Below are 19,652 nucleotides of genomic sequence, written 5' to 3'. Positions count from 1 at the left end.
AATGCATGGACCATAAAACGAATAATGAGAATTAGTGAGAGAAAGACTAGAAAAGGTTATATATGTATGTATAACCGTATGAACAGACCAAGGTGAATTCAATTCGTAATCGTGTAATTACGAGCTGGTTTATAGAGAATGGGCTTGATTGTAATTAGTCTGTTTCTTAAGAAGGGTATTTTCGTCATTGCAGAGCTAATTGAGCTTAAAGACCTAGGTTAAGCCCAAATAAAAATTAAAAAAGTTTTTAAATTAAATATGAATTAATTTAATTAATTAGATCCTTCATTAATAAGTTATTATTGAAGTCAACGATATGATTCAATTTGAACTACCTTAGGTACCATGTAATGCACAGACTTAACAAAATTTTGTAATGAATTACAATTTTTAGTTTTATACGAAGTATACAAGGACACCTTTCTTAACTACAAAACCTCAAGAGAAAGATACAATTTTTTGTTATAATGTAAACAAAATAACTTGAATTTTATACTTATTATTTTTATTTATTTTGATGCAGAATTTTATACTTGTACTTAACAAAGACACCTTTCTTAACTACAATCTTTAGTTAGTTCTATGATAATTTCCAAATTGTGTAGAGAACTATAGTTTTTTATAATATGCATAAAATAACTATAAGTTTTTATCAGAGAAATCTAAATTACTCATGCACGCAATACTCTCTTTGTACCTATTTAGTTGACACACTTTAATTAGCACATGATTTAGGCAATAATATAATTGATTTATTTAATTAAATACTACGAAGGCATGCATAATAAAAGCATAGATACTATTTTTTAAGGAAAATTTGCAAATTGCAGCCATTTAAAATTCGTATTTTGCAAATTGCAGCCATTTAAAAATAAAATTAAAAATTGCAGCCCAAAAGTTCATATAAATTGTAAATTGCAGCCCGATTCAACCTTTTCATCGGTTTACAAGTTGAAAAATCTTCGATTAAGGTTCTAGGGGCCATTTTAGTTCTTAGGGGTCCGAATAGAGCTCGGAATTAGCAAAAAAATAACGCAAGTATCTCGTTTTGCGTAACAAAAATGTATCGATTTGTGGGAAATTGTAAATATGAGACACTTACGTTATTTTTTTGCTAATTCCGAGCTCAATTCGGGCCCCTAAGGGCTAAAATGACCCCTAAAACCTTAACCGAAATTTTTTCAACATGTAAACCAATGAAAAAATTGAATCGGGCTGCAATTTACAATTTATACGAACTTTTGGGGCTGCAATTTGCAAAAAAAAATTTAAATGGCTGCAATTTACAAAATAAGAACTTTAAATGGCTGCAATTTGCAAATTTTCCTATTTTTTATTGTATAAGTTTAAAATACAGTGATGGAAATTTTACACCTATACGTATTGTATTTGTTAGCAAAATGATCACTTCAAAATTTTACCACCCTAAAACAGTATTAAAGAGAGTCGTTATTTTTTATATTAGGTATCTTATTTCAGATTTCTTTGAGCATTTTTGTAGCAACATGAATTAAAATGAAGCAAAATGTTGGTGAAGAAATTGACGAATATGAGTCCCTTCTATTATTTCGCTGAAACTTTTGATCTGCAATGATAATGCAATGATTTAAATATATAGCACTGGTGAGTGGTATTCAAGAGATTTCCAACGATATATTACAAACCTCAAATAAAGCTTCAAATCTCAAGTTATATGATTAGTTTAAGATGATCAGCTATCTGCGTCAGCGGCAAGAAGCGTTAGTGCCTCTGAATGGCACACCCATTATGCTTGGTCAAATTTAGGCGGTTTAGAGCCATTTATTTGTTACTTATCTTGGGGTTACTCGTTTAGTTAGGGTCTTATTTGTTACTTATTTTGGGATTACTCGTTTGATCAGTGCCTCAAATCAGTTTTTGTTAAGAGTAGGGAGATCTTAACACTATGATTTATGATTGAACACTTTTCAATTCATTTTTGTTAAGAGTAATGGAGATCTTAACACTATGATTTATGCTATTTTTGGAAAATTTATCCTCTTACCCTCTATTACTTCAAAATAATGACACATATTCACTTTCTCTTATTTTTATACTCCCACATTTTTGTACACCCACCCACTACACAATTTGAGTGTAATTATTAATTGTTATCATGAAATAAAAGAAAAAATAAAATAAAATTGTTGATGATACTGCAGAATATGATGATGCTGATTATTTCTGCTAGAGTCATGCTTATGGCATGTTTGCCACGTAGGCTAAGTTTGTTACAAGATTCTTGATCAGTCAGCAATTCTGTTATGATTTTGTTGCTTGTAATAGAAGCTAAGCATAGAGTATTATAGCTAAGTATAAATATTCATGTTGTAGCTATTCTCTAATTCTGAATTCAATTAAATGAGAATACTCTCCTCTCTTTTCTCTCTCTAATTTCTTCTCTCTCTAGTTCATATTGTTCTTCACTGATTTCTTATAGCAGATTTCAATATGGTATCAGAGCTTCGCTTCTGGAATTCCAGAATTGTTGTTGAAATTCTGCTAGTTCCTGTTCTTCGATCTTCCGCAATTTACTCTGATTGTTACATTTTTTTATTGTTGATTGATTGTTCAAATTTCTGCGAATCATTTTTGTTTGATTCTTGAGAGTTTGTTCAATTTTATTGTTGCTGTTTAAATTTTTCTTCAATGGCGGCAAGTCTTCTTCCTCCTACTCAGGATCCTACCAGTCCATACTTCATTCATCCTTCTGAGAACACTAGTCAATCCTTGATTTCTGAGAAATTTTCTGGTGAAGGTTATGGTGAGTGGAAATGCAGTATGATCATTGCATTGTCTGCTAAAAACAAATTGTGCTTCATTGATGGCAGTCTTCCTCAACCTGCTATTACTGATTATGTTCATTCAGCATGGAAGAGATGTGATGCAATAATCATCTCTTACATTCTGAGGTCTTTGGATACTTCTATTGCTCGAAGTGTTCTATATCTCACTACTTCTAGAGAGATCTGGAAGGATCTGGAGGAACGATATTCCCAAACCTCTGGTCCTCAACTCTTTACTCTGCAGCAGAAATTAACAAATCTACATCAAGGAGCTGAAACTTCGATTGCAGATTTTTTCACTCAGATCAAAGCAATTTGGGATCAGATAAGTGAAATGAGTCCCTTACCTACCTGTAATTGCAGTGGATGTACTTGTGGTTTAACTCAGAAGTTTCTCAAACAACAGCAGGAGGAGAGATTAGTACAAATGTTGATGAAATTGAACAATAAGTACAATAACACTAGATCTAATATTCTGATGATGCAGCCTCTTCCTCCTATTTCTCTTGCTTACAAATTATTGATTCAGGAGGAGAAGCAGCAGGAATTAAGTGTTAATGATAACACTAAGGTCATGGCATTTGCTGCAGATTCAAGAAAATATCCACAGTATTACAAGCCACAATATCAGAGTTCAGCAAATTATCAGAATAGGAAAGCTAATCCTGTATTATGTGAATATTGCAAAATTCCAGGCCATACTGTTGATAAATGTTTCAAGAAACATGGATATCCTCCTAACTTTAGCAACAACAGCAAGTTCAAAGGCAAGAAAGTTGTTGTAGTGGCACAAAATGCTGATATTGATGATGATGTGTATACTGAATCAGATGCTCAGGTCACTATGTCCATGGATCATTACACTTCTATCATGAAGGCTCTGCAATCTCAGGATATTGGTGCAAGCTCAGCTGGAGGTTCATTTGCACCAGGGCCATCTGCAGGAGGTTTTGTGGCAGGTAATTGCTTACTTACTTGCTCAAACTCTAGCTGGATTATTGACAGTGGAGCAACTGACCATATTTGCTCTAATATTGATCTGTTCAGTGATTATAAAGTGTTTGATAAATTTCCTAACACTATTACTATTGCTGATGGAAAGAAAGTAATAGTTGAGCATATTGGAACTGTTAATTTTGAAAATGGCATACAGTTGAGGAATGTGTTGCATGTGCCTGGTTTCAAGTTCAATTTAATTTCAACTTACAAACTGTGTAAGGATTTGAACTGTGAAATTACTTTCACTCATGATAAATGCTTAATTCAGGATCCAACCATGAATCATTCCTTGGTTCTTGGTAGTTTGAGTTCTGGCTTATATTCAATTGATGATTCTGATCCTCTGAAGCAGCAGAAGACTGTTCTATCTGTTCCAAGTTCTTCTTCATTGGTTAATAATGAAGCAGCTAAGCTCTGGCATCTTAGGCTAGGGCATCTTCCTTTTAATAAGTTGCATTTAGTCAATAATGCTTTTAATAGCACTGCTGGTTGTGATATAGTTTGTCAAGTCTGTCACAAAGCTAAGCAGACTAGACTTCCTTTTCATTCTAGTTTGTTTAGATCAACTAAGTGCTTTGATTTACTTCATGTTGATACTTGGGGGCCATACAAATCTAAGACTCATGATGGTTGTAGTTATTTTTTTACTATTGTTGATGACTTCTCAAGGCACACTTGGACTTTTTTGATGAAAAATAAAACTGATGTTGTCTTTATCTTAAATAACCTTGTACTGTTGATTGAAAATCAGTTTGGTGCTAAGGTTTTATGCATTAGAACTGATAATTCTAAAGAACTCTGTGAGGGTGAAATCTTGCATTTATATAATGATAAGGGCATCATTAATCAGAAATCTTGTCCAGATACTCCACAACAAAATGGAGTGGTTGAAAGGAAGCACAGACACTTGTTAGAGACTGCAAGGGGTTTATACTTTCAGTCAAGGGTTCCTATCAGATTCTGGGGAGAATGTTTGATGTGTGCAACACACATAATCAATAGGATGCCTTTGAGCAGTGTTGATTTCAGTTCACCTTATGAGAAGCTGTATAACACTAAGCCTAGACTGGATCACTTTAGAGTTTTTGGTTCATTGTGTTACATTTCAACTCTAAAGAATGATAGGACAAAATTTGATTCAAGAGCAAGTCCTTGTGTTATGATGGGATATCCTCCAGATCAAAAGACATACAGGGTTCTGAATTTGGAAAACAACAAGATCATTATCTCAAGAGATGTTGTGTTCTATGAGAAACATCTTCCTTTTCACTATGATTCAACCTTAAACCAATCTAAAATTCCTATTTTTCTACCCACAGAAACACCTTATCAGCTAGACATTTCATTTGATATCCCTGAACCTTTTATCCTACAACCAGAACCTGACTTACAACCTCAACCAGAGTCACATATCCCAGATCCCTGTACTGTTCCAGAACCCTGTCCTATTCCTATCACACAGCCTGAATCTCATTCAAATGCAGAAACAATTACAGTACAATCTTCAAACACAAATTCACCAACCTTAAACACAAATCCACCTACCCCAAACACAAACCCTATATCTGCTAGACAGTCTACCAGACCAAGAAAATGGTCTTCTCACTTTGACAATTTTGTCTGTATGGCAAGCAATGTAACTGAACACTGGTGCAATCTGGTTCAGTTCAACATTATACCTTCAGCAGCTAGAGCTTTGATTAATGTTGTTGCACAGGTTTCTGAACCTGTCAGTTATTTAGAGGCTTCTCAACACCCAGACTAGGTTACAGCAATGAAAAAGGAACTGGATGCCTTGATGTCTAACAATACTTGGGATTTGGTACCCTTACCTAAAGGTAAAAAACCAATTGGCTGTAAATGGGTGTTTAAGGTGAAATTGAAAGCAGATGGGTCAGTTGAAAGACTGAAGGCCAGGCTTGTAGCTAAGGGATTCACTCAGAAATATGGTATTGATTACTTGGAAACCTTCTCTCCAGTTGTGAAAATGGCCACAATAAGGTGTATTTTATCTGTTGCAGCAAGTAATCATTGGCCAGTATATTAGTTGGACATAAATAATGCTTTTCTCCATGGTGATTTGTCAGAAGAAGTCTATATGAGAGCTCCAGAAGGGCTAGCTAATCCCAGCAATATGGTCTGTAAACTAAAGAAGTCATTATATGGTCTAAAACAGGCTTCTAGGCAATGGTTTGCAAAGCTTAATGCTGAATTATTGGCCATGGGTTATGTTCAGTCAAAGAATGATTATTCTCTTTTCTTGAAAAAGAGTACATCTACTTTGACAATAGTAGCAGTCTATGTTGATGATATCCTTGTTATAGGGTCAGATTCTACTGAAATTGAATACTTCAAAGCTCATTTACATGCTCAATTCAGCATCAAAGATCTTGGTGTATTGAATTATTTTTTGGGAATTGAGGTAACACACCTACCTTCTGGGATTATTCTAACTCAGAAGAAATTCACTAAAGAATTGCTTAGTGAATGTCAAATGGATGTGTCAAAGCTTGCTAAAACACCTCTTCCTACTGGGGTGAAACTACAGAATTCTGAAGGTGATTACTATCCTGATCCAGAATTGTACAGATCTTTGGTAGGAAAATTAAATTTTCTATCTAATACCAGGCCTGACATTGCTTACTCAGTCCAGACTTTGAGTCAATTTCTTCAACAGCCCAGACTTTCTCATGTTAAAGAATTGCAGCATGTTCTTAGATATATTGCTCATACTCTAGGGCAAGGTATTCTGCTCAGAGCTTCTACTAAACTCACTCTCCAGGCATTTTCTGATTCAGATTGGGCATCTTGTCCAACTACAAGAAGATCTGTGACTGGCTATGTTCTTCTTTTTGGAAACTCCCCTGTATCTTGGAAGTCCAAGAAACAGACTACAGTCTCAAAGAGCTCAAGTGAGGCTGAGTATAGAGACATGGCTACAGCTGCATCAGAGACTACTTGGCTTGTCAGGCTGCTTTTTTATCTTGGTGTTACAGACTTGCTACCTGTAACTCTCGATTGTGACAATCAAAGTGCAATACACATTGGCAGAAATCCTGTCTTTCATGAGCGCACTAAGCACATTGAATTGGATTGTCATTTCACCAGGGATAAAGTTCTTGAGGGCTGCTTGATCCAACTGACTTATCTTCCTACAGCAGAGCAACTTGCAGACATCATGACAAAAGCTCTGTCAATAACTCAACACTCTAAGCTTTCTTCCAAGCTGCTCATGTCTGAAGACTCCATCCATTCCAGCTTGCGGGGGGATGTTGATGATACTGCAGAATATGATGATGCTGATTATTTCTGCTAAAGTCATGCTTATGGCATGTTTGCCACGTAGGCTAAGTTTGTTACAAGATTCTTGATCAGTCAGCAATTCTGTTATGATTTTGTTGCTTGTAATAGAAGCTAAGCATAGAGTATTATAGCTAAGTATAAATATTCATGTTGTAGCTATTCTCTAATTCTAAATGAGAATACTCTCCTCTCTTTTCTCTCTCTAATTTCTTCTCTCTCTAGTTCATATTGTTCTTCACTGATTTCTTATAGCAGATTTCAACAAAAATGAACACCGTCTTTCTGTACTACCTCTATTTAATTTGTTTCTTATATTTGCATACTCCGTATTAAAATTTGTTTTTACATATATAATTGACAACTACTATTCTTTTGTGTGTGTGTTTTTAGAGAGCCATAAGGACGGATAATGAGAATTGATCTCAAAATTCTTTAAAGGCGAAGGGGCTCTACCTACCTTAACTATCTCTCACTCGATCTCACAACTATTACTCATTAATTTGATAATATCATTCAATTAGGGGGTGTTTGGTTCGCAGATTATAGGTATGAGGTATGAGTTTAGAATGACAAAAACCCATACCATATGTATGGTTGTCAAAAATATGAATTTTAAACTCATACCTCAAACCCATGAGATATAGGGTTTAGAAACCTTGGGGGGGGGGTGGGTTTGGTCATTCCATTCCATTAGGTTTAAATACATAAAATTAAGGGGATGATATTCCATTCCAGAATTGAACCAAACACATGGTATTAAGTATCAAGTTCCAACACGATACCACCTTAACCCTATTCCTGATTCTAAACCTATACCACTCTACGAACCAAACGCCCCCTTAGTCATTATCCTGTCAATATTAGATTTATAAACCATAAATCCACTCGCGAAAACTTTGCTCTTGCGTTTGTTTTCCACGTATAATTAACAAGACTTATCTTTTCATTTTATTAAGTACAACTTTACATAATTACAACTCTAATAATTCATATTAGATAAAAACTTATTTTGGGACAAAATTATTGTAACATATCTAGCTTGATATGAAATAATTAAATGGATTAGGCAGAGTTGATAGAAGGTAATGAAACACGCTTTCTGTACTCCGCAAGTGCCCACATTGGGTAAATACTCCTATACATTGGATAATGTAACATGCAATTCTTCATGAACACCCCTGTTATTTCCTGTTATTTTTTTTTTTTTTCCAATCATAAAGAGTAAAATTATGTTAATTTATCAATTAATACGTAATTATATTATCGGAAATTAATTATTAACACTTATTATAGGAGATAAATAATGTTACCTGTTGGGGAAAATCACCATTTTCGAGTTGTGAGTTGATCAAAAGCTTTGCTGCACGATGTAGAGGAGTTGGATCCCTCTCCGCCTGATTATAATTAGAAAAATTGTATAAATTAACGTCATTTTTAACAAACATCTAAATGGGAAACATATATGAAAATGGCAAATTAAGCATAGTTTTAAGCGCTTTTTTTTTTTTGGGAAAAGCTAGGTTATTAGAGGAGTATTAGTAAAGTTATGAAAATACCTGTCCAGCATGAAGTAGACCCATTAAAGCCCATCCGGTTTGGACCAAATTGGACTTTCCTTCTATTGGCACAAATTCCTGTGGTTTATTTATCACAAATTGTTAATTAAATTCCAAATAAACAAACAAAAAACTTACGAGTAATAAAAAAACAGTTGGAGTACGAAGTCCAGTATTAAATTGTTCTATTAAATACAGAGTATGTAATTGGTATTTGAAAATATGGGGTTTGATAATCAAGACTTGGGATCAAATATCATCTATATTATATGTAATTACAAGGATAGTTAATTACCTTTTTGGGACACGAAATATAACTCTCACCCCATCCACCATCCTCCTTTTGCGTTGTAAGTAGAAATTCGACACCCTTCCTAACAGCAGCACAATTGTAGTACGTTTTCCCACCAGCTGCTAGCCCTCCAAGAGCAAACCATGTCCCATATATGAAGCAAATACCCCAATTTCCATACCTACAATACAATTTATGCTATTAATTAGATTAAATTTATCAATAAGAACGCGTACACAACTTGTACAAACTACGTACAACATAATATATACTACCTCCGTTTCATATTATTTGCAACGATTTGGCATGAAGTAGAGAAAAAAATGTTTAATCATTGTAAATAATATGAAATGGTGATAGTATATACAAATGGAATAGATATGCTATACAAAGTATTAGAACTTAGAAGTCATATAACATACCATCCTCCACTAGGAAACTGGGTGTTCTCAAGGTACCGGACTGCATTTACAACGAAATTATCGATCTCTTTCTTCCTGTGGCCTGGGTATAACTTCTTGAACATAACTAGAGCTTGAATTGCTGAAGCTGTACATTCTACGTACCTATTATATATATATATATATGTGTTCTTTTTGTTAGTAGTCTGCTCATTAAGTTAAAAAAATTAAAACCATAATAACAATTTAATGAATATAAAGAATAATATATACTCACTCATATTCAATGACAATGCCTTCAAAAAATTCTGTTGGGTTAAGAACCTGGAGATCGTACAAATATACTTATATTAAGCTCATATACATTGATTAACAAATTGATTACTATATAATATTGTTAAGGGTAAGCATTAAATTCACTCTTAGCTTGGAAATTGTATAAAATTAGGAATTCATGACAAAAACACGAATAAATCAGTGTAATTAGTGTTTATATATTTTATGATTTTTGAACTTTTTACGATTTTCAAGCATAAATTTAATGCTTATATGTAGCCCTAAGGGCTATGTATAGCATTTTTCTATTGTTAATACGTAAATTAATACGTTGTAGTAAAATTAAATGGCTTACCTCCAACCATTCTTGAGCCCCTGCAGGTTCCCAAGCAGCTAGCCCGCCATTTTTACTCTGAAAATAAATAGTTGATGTCGTATTATTTTCAAGTTTTTGGGCTAGAAAAATTGAAATTTAACATAATAATAGATCTCACTTCAAATAAAGATATATTGGTGTATGGAACGCCAATATGTAAAAAAAATAACTATTACAATATAGTAATGGATTCTTACCTGTAGAGAAAGTAAGACATTGACTGAATCATAAAGTCGTTCAGGGTCCATCTTTTCTCCAACAATTTCCGGGGGCATTGTCGATAAGATTAGACAACACTATATAATACAAAAGAAACCAAAGTTAATTGTATAAATTAAATAAACATCAAAATGCATTATATTTTTCTTCTATAACAAAAATACAATCTAATTGTACATTAAGGGTCTTAATTACCTTAAGGCCTTCCGCGGTACAATCAGAGACTTGCCAACCATGATCTTGGTCGGAAAAAGTCCATGATCCCTTTGAGATATGGCGGTGCATAGCTTTGAAGTCGCCTGATGGATTGTCCTTAACCTAATATATACCCAAATATGTAGCATTAGTTATACAACTATTCTCCTTTCTAGTGTTTATGAACATTTTATAACACTAGTCCTTAAAGTGTATATGATAGAGTATAAAACATATTCCTGGGCCTCAACCATCAGCTTAAGCTTTTGGTTGAGTTGGTCCTCTATCATGGTATCAGATACGGTTTCGACCTAGGCTTCACCTCCCTAACAACCGCCCTTAAGCTTTTGGTTGAAGCCCAGGAATATGTTTTATACTCTATCAGTATATGAATTTCTGCACCTAATATACATGAAAAATTCACTAGTTAAGAAAAAATGAATACCTGTGACTCTTTAATAAAGAAGTGGCCTTTCTTAAGAGCAGGTCCAATTTCGTCGAGGCTAAGATTTGAAGCTAGCAATGCTTGGACGGAAAACCCACAATCCCATTCTTGACTTCCAAAACTCTGCATTTTGTTTATCACATATATTTATGTTAGTAATGATCACCTTTCATAATTTTGGAGAATTTGGTAAGTACTTCTTTATTAATAAAACTCTACTTGATGATAAATTACCTGCATTTTTAATCCATCTTCAGCAATCCAAATGTAATCTTGGACTCTAGCAAGATGTTTCTTGTAATGATCTCCTTTAGGGTCTTCAACCCAACAAGCTAACATGCATAAAACCTACAAAATTCAAAGAAATTAGTCAATGTTTTATATCTTTAGGTACTAAATTATTATAAGCTTATTGATCGATATATACCTTCTCAACACTTCCAATGGTTATGTAACGACTGTTCTCATCTTCGTAATGAATGTGTTCCATTGTAACCTCGAGTGCCTTCTTTCGAATCAGCTTGTTGAAAGGCCAACGAGTAAGGAGAGGCTCCGTAAAGATGTAAAGAGCGTCCCACATTAAATCTTGAATCAATGGATGAGGGTAGTAAAGATCCTCCTATTTGTTAATCATAACAATTAGTTGAATTAGTGTAAGTTTTAATAAAAAAAATAAAATATCTATGAGTTTATCAAAATTAATAAAGGCCAAAGTTATATGAGCTTACCGGTGCACACAAATGACGCATTTGCTTCCAACTAATATGCTCAAAGGGTTCGTTGTAGAGTTCTTCTCTAAGTTGTTTAATGAGAGGTGTGATCGGACCTACAAATCTCTTCCCATACAAATATGACATTGGCATGTATACCATTCGACAATAGCACCACATTTTTGCTGTATAATAATCAACATCAAATTTTATTAGCACCAAAAGTTTCAAGAATTTAGCTAGCTTTTAAACATAACTTGTACAAGATATCTACTAGGGAATACGGAATTTTATACCAGGATACATAGGGAGAAAAGACGGAAGGAGCCAGAACTCAGGTGGCATTGGATTACTTCCAGACCAATCAAACAAGCCGAGTATCTAAAATGGTAGAAATATATATATGTTTGTTACAATCACATTAGTTAATTAATCACAAGTACATTTAATAATGTTCAAGTTATGACTTATATGAAATTACGTTAAATGACTTACAGAAAGCCAAGTTTTTCCCCAAGAAGGCATATGGGTAACACTACCATGGTCAAGGATCCATTTTCGAGCCCTAGGACAAGCATTGTCATCACCCTCATCCGGTCCGATTCCAAGCATTCGCAAACAAATATAGTTGAGTGCAGTACAAAACATGGTACTGTGTCCTTCAATATGCAATCCCCAACCTCCATCTTCATTCTATTATAATAAATTATACAATTAGTCCAATTTTTTCTTAAGAAAGTAAACGTATTTCCATGGTCAAACCTCTTCAATTCATCATTATATTGTAAAGAATATGAGTTAACCTGATGATAATAGATACTACGAAGAATCTCTCTACGATGCTCTGGCCCGAAAACAGAATTCAGATCCCCTGTAATGTATAAGCAGAAAACCTGCATGACATTACATGTTTATGTACATGTTATTACATTATAACGAACTCTTGAAAACTTTGTTATAAAATGATAGAATTACATAAATGAAATGTACATATATTGTTAAGGGACTAACCAAGGGAGGAAGGAAAAATTGAGGGCCAGCAATTTCAGCAGGCCAATGGCCTTGGTCAGACTGCAGGGCTGTGAATACATTCACGGCTCTCTTTAATGTTGTCGTCGCGGTTTCGTATGTGATCTCCTCCCCTTCTTCCACCTTCACTTGAGGTATTGTTTGCTTGAAGTTTTTCTCCCTTAGGAACTATGGTTCAAATGATTAATTGCATAATTAGTGGTTATTAAATAACTAGGTTAGATCCGGTGCCATACACGGTAATTTCAATATTTATCATTAGTTTAATACAATTATTTTACTATAAAAAATAATATTAAATTGCAAAATAGGATGAATGTTCTTGCATATAAGTGCATAACGTTATATCACTTTATTAAACTAAAAAATTTGCATTTAAATTTTCTAATTATCAATGTTGGACAAAATTATATCATATTGTCTCATATTGTACGAATTATTAAAGTTTACTAATTAAAGGAGCATGAATGATCATCTCACACCACAAAAAGAATGAGATGAAAGATAATGAAATATCATACGAGGTCTAGTGTTTTCATAATAATCCTTCGTACATTTATTTAATTTTTGAAAACGGAGTTTTTGTTTTAGTGACAAATATTGAGGGATACGTATATTCACAGGTTCAAATCGCCCGTCTTTAGTTATTAATGTCATTGTGACATATCATTTGTATAGTAGTTAAGAATGGACCTAGTTACTAATGTCATTGCGACATATCATTTGTATAGTAGTTAAGGATGGACTATTAGACACACCCTCATAAAAAAAAAGGCACATAGTTTTCTAATATGTACTTGTACAAGTAATTTAGAAAAATGTACACATAAAATCATTCTCATTTTAAGAATTTTCTTATTTGACACGTTTAAACTCGAATTTTTATGAGTAGACTATAAAGTCCAATAGTCCATGTAAAATTGAGTGTATACATTTAGGTAGTCGTAAAAGTCCGAATGTGCCCAACCTACCCACGAGGTGCTCGAGGGACATGTTATTAACCCCAATTTGTGAAATTCCAACTACCAAATAATTTCTAATTATTCAATTAATAAATCAATATTGATTTCTGATTCGTACATGTGCAATAATTAATTAATTAATGGATGAAGTTATTAAAGTATCTTACCAAATCGAGTAATCTTGGTTCCCGTTGACTTTAAATCCAATTGGATTCTTTCAATTTTTATGTTACTTAGAGTAAAATTATTAGATACGAAGCGTATTATAACATTGTTTTGGAATTGTTTTTGCAACTTTTGAATTAATAAGTGTAATAAACTTAAATAAACTTGAGTTCAATTCAATAAGATTGATTTTTTACATTGTTGAGCTTTGTCATTCCCAAACAATATTAATAATAACAAAGTAACGTACGCTATTAAAATGGAAAGTACCACCATTGTTTAATATGTTTAATTTGATAGTGTACGTGATTTTATAAACATAATCCTCATCTTGCGTTTGGCATGTAACTGGAATAAGGGGTTCGTAACGACTAACGACATTTTATGTTAGTGTGAAAAATTACCGTATTGCTTGCTCCCAAACTCTTATAATTATTCCGTTGTAAATAATTCTTTACACATAACAAACACCACAATTACCTCTTATAATAAATATTTTATAAACACTCGGGTGTATGACGCACTCACACAAAGTTAGTTTTTGCTCTACATTTGATGATTAAGTGATATCAATTATTAACATGAGAACAAATTAAAAAGTTCATGGATATATCATGCACCCGGGTATACATAATAATCTGTCAAACCTATTTAACGTGATATAATAAATATTCTTTGTATACAGTACATGAATTATGAATATACATTCAATATAAGAGGAGTTTGTTCTATACTTCCGTTTATGAAGGAAAAGTTCAATACCAACCATTTGAGCAAATGCTATGTAATAGTAAGGGAAAATTTCTTATCACTTCAGATTTCACAAACTTGTTTAACCTTAAATCAACTTTCGAGTTATTTAAAAATAAATAAATAAATAAAAAATCAACTTCCGACCTTAAAAAATCAACCTCATCACTGTTTTCCCTCTTTTTATCCCCAGGCTCCCAATCAATATCTAAATCAACTTCAAATATTAAACAATGTAAACAATAAAGGTGAATATGATCTTGTTAAGCTCGTATATATTGTATTTAGTTGGTTAACAGGTTAAGTTTTGGCCCTTCACTTAGGTTGTATACTTGTATATATACCTTGTTTACACTCAATACAAACTAAGAATACACATTCTTGACAGATCTATAATAAAGCCAGAAAACAAACCTGAAGACGCCATATGAGATCACCACAAGGCTTAACTTTAAATCGATTGTTGTAGAAGTTGCGACGTGCTTCCTCCACCTCCTCCCTCTCCTCAGGGGTGCCATAGTTAGGATCAAACTCCCAAGTTTGTCGTCCAACAAAGTTATTAGTGCTGTATAAATAAGGGTCATTTGCACCTTCTCCAACTTTTAACCTCCACATTTTATAATCCCAACTTCACAACTTTAGCACGTAGAGAAAATTTCCTGAGCAAAATTTATAAATCTTCAAATTCTCAAATTACGGGTCACAATTTCTGTGACCAAACTAACTGACAATATACTATATAATTGATCAGCTCAAATTACTATGCGATGTAGTTGGCAAGTTTTATGTTTTGTTGTGCTCAATTAGATATGGTAGAGTGACTTTTATATGAAAACTTTGATGTATGAATATTAAAATATGTGTGTGAAAAATACAAGAAATTATGCATGCATATATTATATAATATGCTAGGTTGGTCCAATAACTAAGTGGGAAAAGGGAAAATAAATAATGAAATATTTTATGTAGGAAAGACGAAGACGTTGAGCGATATGATGAGGTTTATTATTTATCTCGCGCTCCTCGCTTTCCTCGTTGCTACGAAAGCAATCTACGTGTATGACGATTTATTTTGTGGTCGTTTTTTTTTTTTTTTTTTTTTTTTTTTTTTTTATATTTTATGGTAAGGAGAAGGAGTCTGACCGAACCTCAACCCTTACGGTTTTTTTGGTCCGGTATTTACAAGTCAGACACTTTTGAGAGTGAAGGAGGAAGGGTAAGGAATCCCCCACCCTCAAAGTGCCTCTATTGGAAATTAAACTCTTAACCTCAAGGTTGGAAAGTGCAATCCTTACCACTAGACCAAACTTAGCTTAGTTTGGGGTCGAATGTATTGCCTATTAAATTAATTGTGTGGATTCTCGACTCCTCATACATCGCTTGTAAAGTTGTAAACTAACTCGTATATAATTATTAAATTTACACCATAATTATAAAATTACTAAAGTTTTATATATGATTACATGACTAAACATGATGAGTTTGACTTATTAAAATTACAGTAAAGTATGGACTAACACATTTTTAGTACTAATGATGATAATAATAAACTAATTTGGAGATGCAAATTTTTTAAATAAACTAAGTTAGAGAGAGGTGGGTGGTTGCGGCGGGGGAAGGGGGAGGGGCTGGGTCAACCGGCGCAGGGGAGGAGGCTGGGTCGGTTAGCATTCGGGGGGAGGACTGATGTCTGCTGGAGGGTTGGGGACCTTGGGTTGGGGTGGCACGCGGAGGTTAGGATATATATATATATATATATATATATATATATATATATATATATATATATATATAAAGTTTTTGACTAATCAATCACGCAATGATATGTGTTACTTAAATTTAAAGGGAAAAAAAAATACAGGTTACCAGTCATAAGGAACCAGTCAAAAAAAATGCTCTATAAAGGCGAGATTATTTAATGATAATCGAAATATGAGATTATTAGCAGCAAACCGACAAAGATAGAAATATTAGAAGCAATTTTTTCGTTTTTTTTTTCTTCCTAAATTAGCCACAAGTCTTAACAAAGTATATAAGTTAATGAGATAATTTGAACCTATGACTTTTACGTATAGTATACGTGCACATGTAAGATGTGACATGTCCTTAATATTTATCACTAGGCACAGTAGGGGACTGATTCGTGGTGTGAGAAAGGGAGAGGGGCTGTTTTATGTTCTAATATATCGTTTTCTTAATTTAATGAAAGAAAGAAAGAAACATTTTTCTACTCCCTCCATCCCTAAATTAAAAACTTCTTTTTCTTTATTATGTGAGTAATAAATGCTAGAAAGTGGCTTTGTATTAAATGACGGATGAAATACTATTTAGAAGGGCATTCAAGTATATAGATAATAACAAGATATTTTATTTTGTTCTTAAATACTTAGGACACTTGAATTCATAGGCACTGCCACCATAATATATATAGTAATTAATTAAATAAACTTATGTCACAAGTATTGTAAGTATTTAGAAACAATTTGAGTATCATTAGAGGTTATTAAATTACCATTTCCCTTGAAATAAAAGGAAAAATACAAGTTAATATGCCAGATAAACGAATTTTTGTTAATCTGATGACATTTTTGTAAATATATTGAAAAATCAGGGTCATTTATTCACTACTTTTGGTAAGCTGTCCAATTACTGTTTGCTTTTTGCTTTTACTGTTTGATGAGGAAATTACACATGTACCCCTCAACCAGTACATTAAAAGACGTATATACCCCTCCACTGGTACCTGAAAAGACAATTATACCCCCAGATAAACAAATATTATTCATCCGGGGAATTGACTGGGTATCCCTCAAAATAAAAAGTAAAATCACATTCTCTATTCGTAAATTCACAAACTACGAAAAATAAGGCAAAAGGAGAAGGTTTTAAGAAAAATCAATTTGCTTGTTTGCTTAGTGTAAAAAAAAAACTCTTAACTACAACCTATACTAAGGTCTTGTTCACTTTACGTTATTTCAGTTCAACAAAAAATAATATCACTTCAATAAATATAATTTTAATTTAACAAAAATAAGGTGAAGTAAACATGACCTAAATAAAAAAATAAAAAAATAAACGAAAACTAGATAATAATGATACACGTATGGTATAATAGCACCTCACCGGATATTGGAGATACGAGATGACACCCTCGTTTACCTCGAGCGCCAATGTTTGACATTGAGAATTTTCATTAAATTATTTGGCTGCGACTCTCCTTCAATTATCAGTGTTTACTCTTTTCTTCTCTTTCTGTTTACTTATCTCCACGTGCTCAAAGTGTGCAACTTGTAAGCTAATTATTCATTTTTTTTTTTTAAATTATTCAACGTAACCTATTTCAAAGGGTTTTGTACTTTTGTTCATTTTTGTCAATTCCTTTTAAAGTTGCAACCTTTAAAGTTTATGTTTGTCAATCCATCACTAAAATATTAATAATTTTATATATCAACAAATAAATTAATGTTAATAGCCGACATTTACTGATTTACCATGTTTTAAATAAATATACTTCATGAATGTACTCAAAGTTAATGTGTGAAAAGCATGATTTAAAGTGTCATTTAGCTTTAGCACAAGATATTAGTCGCTTTCAAAAAAAAAAATGTATTAGTCTTTCCAATTATACCTTCTTATTATCTATAGTCATTTTTTTTTTTCCTCAAAAAAAAAACAAAATAATTTCAAATCAAACCAGATAAAAAAACATAGGTTCAGTTCAAATGAAATATAATATGAAGTATAAAAAATAAAGTAACTAAATAAGTTCATTGGTAACGTGAAATGTAATCAGTGGCGGAGCCAGGATTTATAATTCGGGGGGACAAATTTCAGATGTTTAATAAAATCGACAAAAAAATTTAAGAAAAAAAGATGATCACATAAATTTGCTTAATATATATTTTTTTTATGGACAAGACAATTATTCTTATATGGCAAAAGAGGAGTTTTTATAAGTTTCATTGCATATTAAGAAAATTATCAACAAAAAAATATTTTTTTGTTGGTGAACCCCAATTGTAAGTTATGTGATCCCCGATAATCGAAAAATACGATTTATCGAAAAATACGATTTATTGAATAACAATATGAAAATAGATATAAAGGGATTTGGGTTACATTCCGAAAAAAAAAATAAACACAACTTTATTTGACTAATGAAATTATTAAAGTGTGTTATGTAAAATTAAAATTAGAAATTTAGTTCCAAACACTATAAAATAAAAAATTTGAATTTAGGCACACATAATCAAAGAGATAAAAAAAAATATGAAGATATGTAGTTGAATAGCAAATTATTAATTATTATAAAAAAGGCGGTACTTGATTAAAGTTAACTGAAAATAGTTAGAGGTTTAAAAACTTATAATACTTTAAATTTATAAATTATATATTATAAAATGAAATCCAAAACAAGTATATAAAAAAGGGGAGAAATCCAAAAACAAGAAAATGAAGTTAAATGGCAACACTTTGTATAAATTATAAAATGAAATAAATATTAAGTCCAAAAAGAGGGAAAAAAAAAAAAAGGATACCAAAAAATGAAATAAATATTAAGTCCAAAAAGAGGGTTAAAAAAACAGGATACAAAAAATTGTATGTGTGAAGAATTGAACAGTGGGACAGTAGGAGGAAGGGAAGCCTTATTCAAGGCCCAACAACCACTAGACCATCTTTTATCATTGTGATATAGTTGTTCATGTAATGTATATAAACGCATTTACTGTGTTTTTTTTATACTACGAAAATCATTTTTTTTTTTTTTTTTTTTTTGAAAATGGGGGGACAGCTGTCCCCCCATGTTCCTATAGTGGCTCCGCCACTGAATGTAATATGAAGTATGTTTATAACTTAATATGTTATTTAAAAAAATATAGATGGGTGTAAAGGTGGTCATGAGTCATGACCAATGACCTCAAGGGCTACAATAATGTTACTACTCCCTCTTACGAGTATTTCATATTGTTTTTCCTATTTTTTTTTTTTTTACGGGTATTTCATATTGTTTTTCCTACTTTAACCAATTATGTCTCGTTAAAAATTTTTAAGTAGGAATAACAATACAATAACAGCGTACAATATATACGTAGTATATGAACTTTACCGATGATCCAACCAACAACATCAGATAGCAACATAACACAAGGGAATAAGGGATACATATATA

At 32.5% G+C, this 19,652-nt stretch overlaps 1 protein-coding gene across 1 annotated transcript; it reads right to left on the bottom strand.

Annotated features, from left to right (window-relative positions):
• Window positions 1-8,031: 8,031 nt before the first annotated feature.
• LOC145624314 (beta-amyrin synthase 1-like) lies at window positions 8,032-15,437 on the bottom strand. The gene is made up of 18 exons (XM_081677319.1): window positions 14,897-15,437; window positions 12,588-12,773; window positions 12,380-12,469; window positions 12,072-12,269; window positions 11,873-11,957; window positions 11,595-11,761; window positions 11,294-11,485; window positions 11,101-11,214; window positions 10,867-10,989; window positions 10,422-10,544; window positions 10,205-10,303; window positions 9,987-10,043; window positions 9,633-9,679; window positions 9,377-9,520; window positions 8,958-9,135; window positions 8,663-8,740; window positions 8,417-8,500; window positions 8,032-8,294 (listed from the first exon to the last, which is right to left on the bottom strand). The coding sequence occupies exons 1-18, from the start codon at window positions 15,095-15,097 to the stop codon at window positions 8,169-8,171; spliced, it is 2,292 nt and encodes a 763-aa protein (XP_081533445.1). The 5' UTR covers window positions 15,098-15,437; the 3' UTR covers window positions 8,032-8,168.
• Window positions 15,438-19,652: the final 4,215 nt, after the last annotated feature.

The sequence above is a fragment of the Chenopodium album genome, chromosome 3 (genome assembly GCF_948465745.1).
Source record: "Chenopodium album chromosome 3, dcCheAlbu1.1, whole genome shotgun sequence".
Taxonomy (NCBI): domain Eukaryota; kingdom Viridiplantae; phylum Streptophyta; class Magnoliopsida; order Caryophyllales; family Amaranthaceae; genus Chenopodium; species Chenopodium album.
Note: the sequence above shows the minus strand (reverse complement) of the source record. Positions and strands in the feature narration are given on the sequence as shown.